At 42.1% G+C, this 10,256-nt stretch overlaps 1 protein-coding gene across 1 annotated transcript in view; it reads left to right on the plus strand.

Moving 5' to 3' along the window:
* The window catches only part of LOC118731568 (phospholipid-transporting ATPase ABCA3-like), a 197,217-nt gene extending 187,515 nt beyond the window's left edge, over window positions 1–9,702 (plus strand). Inside the window, exons 18-22 of the mRNA XM_036460223.2 lie at window positions 1,984–2,171; window positions 2,652–2,822; window positions 3,236–3,426; window positions 9,116–9,189; window positions 9,562–9,702. Coding sequence (XP_036316116.2) covers window positions 1,984–2,171; window positions 2,652–2,822; window positions 3,236–3,426; window positions 9,116–9,189; window positions 9,562–9,702 — 765 coding nt within the window. The remainder of the gene's footprint in view (window positions 1–1,983; window positions 2,172–2,651; window positions 2,823–3,235; window positions 3,427–9,115; window positions 9,190–9,561) is intronic.
* Window positions 9,703–10,256: the final 554 nt, after the last annotated feature.

The raw sequence follows: 10,256 nt of genomic DNA on the forward strand, positions 1-10,256 counted from the left end.
CTTCACTAGTATTATATTAACTCTTGTCTTTTCTTGTCTTTTTTTTTCTTTTTCTTTTTCTTTTTTATGATAGCCACTAGGGCCCGGTGCACAAGATTTGTGCATGAGATTAGGGGTGTCCCTCAGCCCAGCCTGCACCCTCTCCAATCCGGGATCCCTCTCACAATCCAGGACTGCTGGCTCCCAACTACTTGCCTGCCTGCCTTCCTGATTGCCCTTTAACTGCTTCTGCCTGCCAGCCTGATCACCCCCTAACCACTCCCATGCCAGCCTGATTGATGTCTAACTGCCCCCCTGCCAGCCTGTTTGCCCCCAGCCTGTGGCCTGGTCACCCCTAACTTCCCTCCCCTGCAGGGTTGATTGCCCCCAACTGCCCTCCCATGCTGGCCATCTTGTGGTGGCCATCTTGTGTCCACATGGGGGCAGATGTTTGACCACATGGGGGCAGCTATCTTGATCTTGTATATTGGAGTGATGGTCAATCTGCATATTAATCTTTTATTAAATAGGACAAAAGCCTGGTGCACGGGTGGGGGCCAGCTGGTTAGCCCTGAAGGGTGTCCTGGATCAGGATGGAGGTTCCCTTGGGGCGTGGGGCAGCCTGAGTGAGGGGCCTGTGGTGGTTTCCAGGCCAGCCACACACACACACACACACACACACACACCGTGACACAAGTGGAGGCCCTAGTATAGGGGTGTCGAACTCAATCAGAGAAGGGGCCAAAATCTAAAATCCAGCCTAAATCGCGGGCCAAATGGTTTACTGAACAGTCATAAACTGTCATTGTGATGGAAACGCAGCGGAGTGCAGTGATGACAGCGCGGTGCGGGCCACATTGCAAGGCCTGGCGGGACGGATTTGGCCCGCGGGCCTTGTGTTTGACACATGTGCCCTAGTATCTTGGGTTTATTTACCTTCTACAATTGGAACTTTGTAGCCTGGAGCACAGCCAAGCCTTTTGCTTGCTCTGTGGCAGCAGCCATTTCTGTTGGGATTTATGTATCTTCTATAATTGAAACTTTGTAGCCTTAAGCAGAGGCCTGGGCCAGCCAGGGTGTGCGGAAAGCTTGGCTCCATTTCCAGGGAAACCCAAGCCTGCTACTCGCTCCATGGCTGCAGCCATCTTGGTTGGGTTAATTTGCATACTCGCTCCTAATTGGCTGGTGGGAATGGCTTGTGAATATAGTGGAGTGGTGGTTAATTTGCATATTACTCTTTTATTAGATAGTATAGGATAGGATTCTAACAGGTGTGAAGTGATGTCTTATGGTTTTTATTTGCATTTCCCTTTTTATGTACCTATTGGCCACCTAATAACATTGTTTTTTGGAAAATGTCTATTCAGAGCCTGTGCCCAATTTTCATTCAGATTGTTTGGGGAGAGGTTGCTATTGAGTTGTATGAGTTCTTTATAGATTTTAAATATTAACTTGTTATCAGATATATGACTTAGAAATATTTTCTCCCACTTAATAGGTTGCTCTTTCTTTCTTTCTTTTCCCTCTCATTTTATTGATGATTTCCTTTTCCTTTGCTGTGCAGAAGTTGATGTAGTTTAACTTGTTTATTTTTGTATTCTTTATATATAAAAAGATATACCTAATAAATATCTTATCATTCTTATCTGTGGGAAGATTAGCCTGGGATAGAAGTTACTTGGCCAATGTTGGAAGTGAAGTTCTATACATTATTGTAATTGACTTAATAGAATGGCTTTGCCTAATGATATCTGAATAGGCGACTTCCTAACAAAAATCTCTGTTGGGTATATATTAGTACACAAAAGATATATGTTGAACATTTCAATTAGGAATGTTAGTATGACATTTTACACAGTAAAATAATCTTTAAACAAGAGCTCTGTGGGTATCGAAGCTTCTCTACAGCATGGGCTCAGGTTTTTTAGCTCAAATATGTAAACTGTATGCTCAGTGGAACAGTTAACTTGGATTTTTTTGCTTATTATTGCCATCTTAATTCAGGTTAGGTCAAGAATTGGCTATTGTCCTCAGTCTAACCCTCTGCTTAACCACATGACGGGCCGGGAATTGCTGAGCATGTATGCCAGGCTGCAGGGGGTGCCTGAGACAAATATTTGCAAGTATGTAGAAATCTTTTTGTATTCAATGAATCTAGAAATTCAAGCGGACAACTTTGTCTACATATACAGGTGAGATATTATGTTGTTGCAAGTATTCTGCCTGCCTGTGTTTCTACTGTTTAGAGCTTGCTAACTCAAACTGATCCCTCTGTCACACAGAGGCAACGAGTCTGAATGGCCTCATGTCTTGTCAGGGTTCTAATGTCAGGAATAAGGCAGATAAAGTTAACCTTTGGTGGAGATGAGCCATAGTCTTTGCATTTAAAAAAAAAAAAAAAAAAAAGAGCGCATTCATCCCTATCTCCCTATGGTTCTTTATCTTCTGAAACAAAAATATTACAGCAATAATGATGCCGAAATAAATTACCAGAAATGTCATTTCAATGAAAATGAGTTAATATATACACCTGAATTGGGGCCTGCTGCTTTGTGGTTCATATCAAATCAGCATTCTGGATATGTGTGCTAATTCTGTCTTAGAATTAATGACTTGTGTACCCTTATTTTTTTTTTCTTTCTCTTCCACTTTTTTCTCTCTCGATGATAAAGTGGAGAAAACAAACGTAAATTGAATACTATTGTTGCCCTAATGGGAAAGTCCTCAGTTGTCTTCCTGGATGAGCCGTCTTCTGGCATGGGCCCCATTGCCAGGTGCCAGCTCTGGGACACAATCACATGGATGTGTAAAGCTGGCAAGGCTATCATCATAACTTCCCACAGGTATGACCTACTGGGACGTTTGTTTGGGAGTTAGAATAGTTATAGTATAGTATAGGAGGGAATTAGTTGAAGCCAGAAATATAAGTCAATGAACTTATCTAAGTATATGAGCTATATACATAACAGGAGCTGTGGGTAGAGGCTAATTTGGGCTAAAGTAAAGAATCTTAAATTGAGTTCTGAAATCCAGAATCAACAGAAAGTAGGAAGTAAGGTCTTTCTCTCATGGATTTAGAAATCAACTGCTTTCAATTTTTAAAATCTTCTCTTCCCAAATATGATCTTAGTGGTGATGTTCTGCAATACCAAGCTTTCCTACTGCAAATATTAACTTATAGTCTTAGCCCTGTTTTGAAATACTGAACTCATCCTCTAAAATCAGTGTCTTCAGCCAAATATTCTTTGTCCCCTAGCATGGAAGAATGTGAGGCCCTTTGTACCAGGCTGGCCATCATGGTAAACGGGAGGTTCAAGTTCCTTGACAGTCCTCAGCAACTCAAGAACAGGTTTAGTAATATATACACTCTGACAGTAAAGATTAAGATTGATAAGAATGAAAATAAACAAAAGGAGTTCAAAGAATTTATTGCAACAACTTTCCCAGGTAATGTAGATAGGGCTGACTTGTTATAGCTGTGTTAAGGCATATCCTATGTTAAAAAAAAAAAATTTTTTTTTAAAAGCCTAATAAGCTAAGTGTCTAGTCATCTGGTCAGCCGTTCAACCAATCAAAGTGTAATAAGCTAATGATATTATAAGGCCGCTCAACCACTCGCTATGACATGCACTGACCACCAGGGGACAGACGCTCCAACCGATAAGTTAGCTTGCTGCTGGGGTCCAACCTATAGGGACTGAGTAAGATGGGCTGGACATGACCTGGAGCTCTCCAGGAGTCCCTCCTGGCTGGCCAACCCCTTGTGTCATTTCTCAGCCTCAACTGTGCACCAGTGGGGTCCCTCAGCCTGGCCTGCACCTTCTCACAATCTGGGCTGAGGGACCCCACCTCCCACCCCACCAAGTGCACGAATTTTGTGCACTGAGCCTCTAGTATATGATAAAAATAAATGAAGTACAGCTTTACACAACATGAATGAGAGAAAACATAAAAATAGTACATACTATGTTTTTGCATTTATATGAAGTACAAAAATGCAAAGCCAAACTATAGGTTTCAGGGTTTCATATCTAGGTAATCTCTCTCTCCTTCCCTCTCCACCTCTCTCTCTCTCTCTCTCTCTCTCTCTCTCTCTCTCTCTCTCTCTCTCTCTCTCTCTCCATATATATATATATATATATATATATATATATATATATATATATATAAAAGGCTAATATGCTAAGTGTCCCTCCTACCATCTGACTGGTCGCTATGACGCACACTTCCTGCCAGGGGCAGGTGCTCAACACAGGAGCTACCATGACACGCACTGGCTGGCAAACCAACACATGGCTTCCCCCAAGTGGGACACAGGCTCCACCACCAGTCCAGAGTGACAACCCACCAAATCACAGCCATGCTGCCAAGACCCCATAGTACAAAATGCAGCCCGCATCCCATCCCAGCCAAGCCCAGAAACGGTCTCTGCGGGCTCCAGGTAATGACTATTCTTGCTCAGTATACATGTCTCTGGACCCATGCTGCACCATGGTGCTGACTGGTCTGATAGTAGGGCAGAAGGAGAATTTGTGCTATTTTTGTTTTTGCTAAGTATTATAATATTAATTATAGTATTAATTGTTTGTGCCATTGCTTTAATTTCTCCAGTATGAACTTCTCCCTAAAATTAGTCCCATCATGCCCTCGGGAAGGGGACCATACATCCCTATGGCAATAGCTTGAGGCCCCATCTCCGGGGTTAGCACAAGGTCCAATCCTGTGCTTCCCAGGGTGGCAAGGAAAAGATTTCGACTGAGTCAGCTGGAAAGGCTGAAGTGGGTCAAAGATAAAGCCCCCTCTACCTGGTGGGGCGGGGCTGGCCCCACTGGATCAGGAGTCCCAATCAAATCAGCCCCATCCTCACCTTCTTCAGCCACCGCTGCATGGTGTAAGTGAGCAGACCTCCAGCTCCACGTCCACTGTCTCACACAGACCCAAGTCCCAGGGAGCTATCAGGTCACACAGGAAGAAATAACCAAAGCCCAGAGACAACGCAACTGCTGCAAGAGCTTACCATCTAGGCCCACTTCTGTGTCAGAAGTAAAAGTTACTTCCTCAAACAACACCAACCACAGCCACTTTGTGCTTTGCCGTACATTAACAAATCCTAAGAGATTTCTACCTTACTTTGTACCTCCTATTTTCTAGCTCCTATTTCTTTATCTTCTATCCTATAATTTCTATTCTATTTTCTACCTCTTATCTATCTTATTTTCTACCTTTTTTTCTACCTTAGTTTTTACCTCTATCAATGACCTGTTAACTATAGGTAGGCTTGGCGGCCCTTGCCCAAACCTCCCTTGTTGCAACCCCCATAAATTCCACACCTTAACCCAGCAGTTCTCAACCTGTGAATTGTGACCCCTTTGGGGCCAAATGACCCTTTCACAGGGGTCGCCTAAGACATCCTGGATATCAGATATTTACATTACAAGTCATAACAGTAGCAAAATTACAGTTATGAAGTAGCAATTTTATGGTTGGGGGTCACCACAACATGAGGAACTGTATTAAAGTGTGGAAGCATTAGGAAGGTTGAAAACCACTGCCTTAACTGAACCCTCAAAACCCCATGAAAAGAGAAAATCAAGATGGCGGCATAGGAAAACAACTAATCTGCCACCTCGCACAACAATTTCAAAACTACAAACTAAAAGACAAAACGTCTATCACCCAGAACCACAGAAAGCTGGATGAAAGAGAAAGGAGCACAGGCACTGAAAAGCTGAAAAGCCTAGGTATGGAGGCATGCGAATCAGGCTGGTAGCGGGCTACTGGGCGGGCGGCGTGGCTTTTTTTCAACCCAAAGGGAAACAAGCTCCCCATCACTTTGAAATCCAGTTTCTGGGGTCATGTGGGGAAAACAGATGCCTCCGGGGAGAAGTTATTCTGTCAGCCATCGGGTCGGAAAGTTAGGGTGACTATTTTGCAGAGGTGCCCGCAGCAATCATTGTTTACTGCCCTGGAGTGCAGGGACACGTGGACTTAGAAACACGAGGACTTGGAAACGCTGAAAGGCAGAGAAGGCTGATGGCAGCCATTTCTGTTTGCCATGCCCCAGCCTAGTGATGTCCTGAGACCCTGCCCCACGCTGAGGCCGCCCCCCTACCTGAGGCCCCACCCTGCACAGTCTACAAACCCATCCTGCCTCACACAGCTGCTTTTGCATATAAGTGCCCTGTATTGTGGCAGCTTAATGAAATAAACTGCAGCTCCAGCTCCAAAACTGACAAATCCCAAGCAAAGAGGAGAAAACTGTACTTCTTGCAGTAGCTCCTGCTGGATGGCCTCAGACAGTGGCTGACCTGCACCCCATTGGAGATCCGGAAACTAGTGTATCTAGTGGTCGGTGTGAGGCGACACCAGATCTCAACTACTCTCATAAGAGACACATTCAAGAGACAGACTCAGTGAGCACCAAAGCCCTACAGGAACAAGTCCTCCCCCATAAACGTGTCTCCAGCACAGCAATTCTTCCATTATAGACACAGTGGGTCCCCACAGCCAATTGGCCAGGAGGTCAATTCCTCCCAGTGACACCAACTACAATCAAGACTTAACTACAACAAGGCTGTACACACAGTCCACAAAGGGGTTCACCAAGAGTGTCCACATCAGGCAACTGGGAGGCTGACCCATTGAACCATATAGGCCCACAAAGCTACTCTACCAACTCAGGGAAGCAGCGAAAATGCCAAGAAATGGAAAGAGATCTCAAACAAAAGAAATGGAGAACAAAAGACTGGCTATAGAGTTCAAAACCATGGTTATAAGGTTTTTCAAGAATTTTTTAGAAAAGGCTGATAAATTTAACGAGACCCTCGAGGCTATGAAAAAGTACCAACTAGAAATTAAACATATACTGACTGAAATTATATATATATATATATATATATATATATATATATATATATATATATATATATTTTACAGACACCCAACTGCAGACTAGAAGAACACAAGAAAAAAGTCAAAGATTTGGAATTCAAAGAGGCAAAAGACACTCTTCCAGAGAAGCAAGAAGAGAAGAGAATCCAAAAAGTTGAAGATAGTGTAAGAAGCTTCTTCAAGCATACCAACATCAGAATGATGGGGGTGCCAGAAGAAGAGAGAGAGCAAGACACTGAAAACCTATTTGAAGAAATAATGACAGAAAACTTCCCCCACCTGGTGAAAGAAATAGACTTACAATTCCAGGAAGCACACAGAACCCCAAGCAAAAGAAATCCAAAGAGGACCACACCAAGATACATCATAATTAAAATGCCAACAGCAACAGACAAAGAGAGAATCTTACAAGCAGCAAGAGAAAAACAGTTAGTTACCTTGAAAGGAGCACCCATAGGATTATCAGCTGATTTCTCAACAGAAACCATGCAGGCCAGGCGGGAATGGCAAGAAATATTCAAGGTGATGAATAGCAAGAACCTACAGCCAAAAATACTCTACTCAGCAAAGCTATCACTCAGAATCGAAGGCCAGTTAAAGAGCTTCACAAATAAAAAAAAAAAGGTAAAGGAATTCATAACCACCAAACCAGAAATTATATGAATTGCTGAAGGGGGTAATTTAGGAAGAGGAAGAAGATAAAGATAAAAATTATGAACAACAAATATGTAACTATCAACAAGTGAATCTAAAAACTAAGGGAATTAAAAAATCTGATGAACAATATTAACTGGTGAATATAATAGAATCAGAGGTACGGAAGGGGAGTGAACTTGACAAAAACTGTGCAACTATGGATGAGGACAATGGGGAGTGGGGAAAGGGCAGAGGGTAGGGTGGGAACCTGGTGGAGGGGAGCATTTGAGGGGGGGGCAAGGAACACATTTGTAATAATCTGATCAATAAAGATTTATTTAAAAAAAATAAAAAAACATGAGGTCCAGTGCCTATGAGCATACAAATTACCAAAATTTTACCTCTACTATCCTCTATGTCTACTTTTCTATTTAACCTGTTTCTATCTCATTTCCTATTTTCTATATTCTATTTCCTATCACTTATTTTCTCTTATTGCTTATTTATTTTTCTATTGCTTCTCCTTAAGAAATTTAAAAATGCTTCACTAAACATTATTTTTAGGGATCCCTTACCATGTTTTACACCAATTTCCCATGTTTTACACCAAGCTACTACTAAACCTCAGCTTCTTACCTTACTTTTGGTTTACTTTTCTACTTCTGCTTTCTGTGCACACCTCACTGAAGCCTTCTTTCACCTCCCAGTTGTAGTTCCCCATATTCAGGCCACATGTGCCGCACCAGCACAGCCAAAGGTAAACCTGAGTTGGCGGGGGATAAGAGGGATGAAGGATTTAGAAAAGACAGACAAGAGAATGAAAGCTGGGTCTTTGTGGGACACTGGTTCTCTGATGGAGAGACAGCGACAGTGCCTGCAATCCAACTCTTTATTCTATATTCATATCCCAAGAGGTAAAGTAAGGGCATGGTCAAGATGTTAACAATGTTCTAATCTACTTAATTGCATGCACCTGCAATCTATCAAGGCCACATCACCAGTCAGCTGGAACCGCAGGTTTGGGCCAGAAGGTCAAGCCTACAGCCATAGCCTTTGCCTATAATTGTGTTGGGAGGCCTTTGCCCTCCAAGCTGGAACTTGCACGTGGCTTTGCCATGAGATGACCGTGCCCTCTTATTAGACCGAGGCTTGAACCTGTCCAAACTCTGTAGCCGCTCTTCACTAAAAGATTCTAACACACACATACACACACACACACACCTGGAAAAAAGAAATCACGCCACAATTTTATGAGTATAGTTTCAGGACAATGTCAAAATTAGGATTCATATACATCATGTTGAGCAAAGTGAGCATGTGAGCTCAGTTTTTCAGTGCCTAAAAGGGATTACCCCAACTCTGCAATATTTACAAACTACAGACACTAAAGCCATATTTCATCACATGGATATAAAGTGATTGAAACACTTAATATACACTTAACAAATGCTAAAAAAAAAAAAAGGCTTTGGAATTGCTATATTTTGTATTAATTGAATGTGATATCTTTTCCACTGGTGTGGACAATTGGAATGGGAATTATTGGGGAATGTTGTAAAACATCAAATATGGAACCCTCCCTGTTACTTACCTTTCAAATCTTTCTTAGGTAACACTGTAAAACAGGAGTATCGAGGAATTATTTACTACCACATTCCCAGAAAGGAAATCTGCTGGGGAAAGGTGATTATCAAAATCATACCAATGTGACATTGCTTGTTAATAGAGGTCTGGCAGGGAGTGTGAGGGTTTAGGCCCATAGAATGGGGACTGGTGTTGCCAGAGAAGAAGAATCTAACATACTTTTCAGTGTCCTCTGTGGTAGGACAGAGACTTCTGACCTAAATTCTGTTATTCCATACCTACCAGAATAAGATGTAACTGCCTCCTCTTCTCTCTGTTTTCCAACCATCTTTTCCATCCTCTTCCTAACTTCCCCCTTCTATATTTTTTTGCCTACAAGTATAAACCTAACAGGAATTGGGGGTGATTGGGTGAGGGAAAGGTTCATCTGGAGATATTGCAATGATAACACCACCATTTTTTCTGTTAAAGGTGTTTAATATTATGGAAAAAGCTAAAGTGCTATTCAATTTAGAAGACTATTATATCAGTCAGATAACTCTGGAACAAGTCTTCCTGGCCATTGCTAATATTGAAAAAGTGGGAGGTGATCAAGAAGTAAAGCTGCTATAAAATCGAGTTCCAATAAATGACCTTTATTTATTTCTTAATCTGCTGCCTGCAACTAAGTACATAGAGGTACCTTTCTCATCTCTTTCTTTTTCCTCCTCCTCTCACTCCTCTTCCTCTCCAGCTCCCCATATTCTATCATGCCCCCTCTCTCTGTGTATGTGTGTAGAGAAATTGAACACCCAAGAAAGTTTGCAATCTTTGGAGATGAAGGTAAAGGACCCCTTGTCAAGATTGATCTGTGAAGGTCCTGAGATCTTACTCTACTTGCAAGTTATCAAATTAGCTTACCAAAGGTCCAAGAACACTGGCATAGGACATTGGAATTCTGTGTCAAACACACGGGACTTTATTACTCACAGACATATTTGTGCCAGTTCCCCAATCTCTAATTTTCACAAGACAACACAAAGAAAGCTACATAGTGCTTGTAAATTCAGTGGGTTGTGTTATAAGAGAGGAACCATGAGCTTGTAAACCTGAATCTTTTATAATGGGCTGTAAGTAAAACTATCTGAGCTTTGCTCTAGAAAGAAACATTCTGACTATACTGAACA

Source organism: Pipistrellus kuhlii, unplaced genomic scaffold (assembly GCF_014108245.1).
Source record: "Pipistrellus kuhlii isolate mPipKuh1 unplaced genomic scaffold, mPipKuh1.p scaffold_m20_p_31, whole genome shotgun sequence".
NCBI classification, from domain to species: domain Eukaryota; kingdom Metazoa; phylum Chordata; class Mammalia; order Chiroptera; family Vespertilionidae; genus Pipistrellus; species Pipistrellus kuhlii.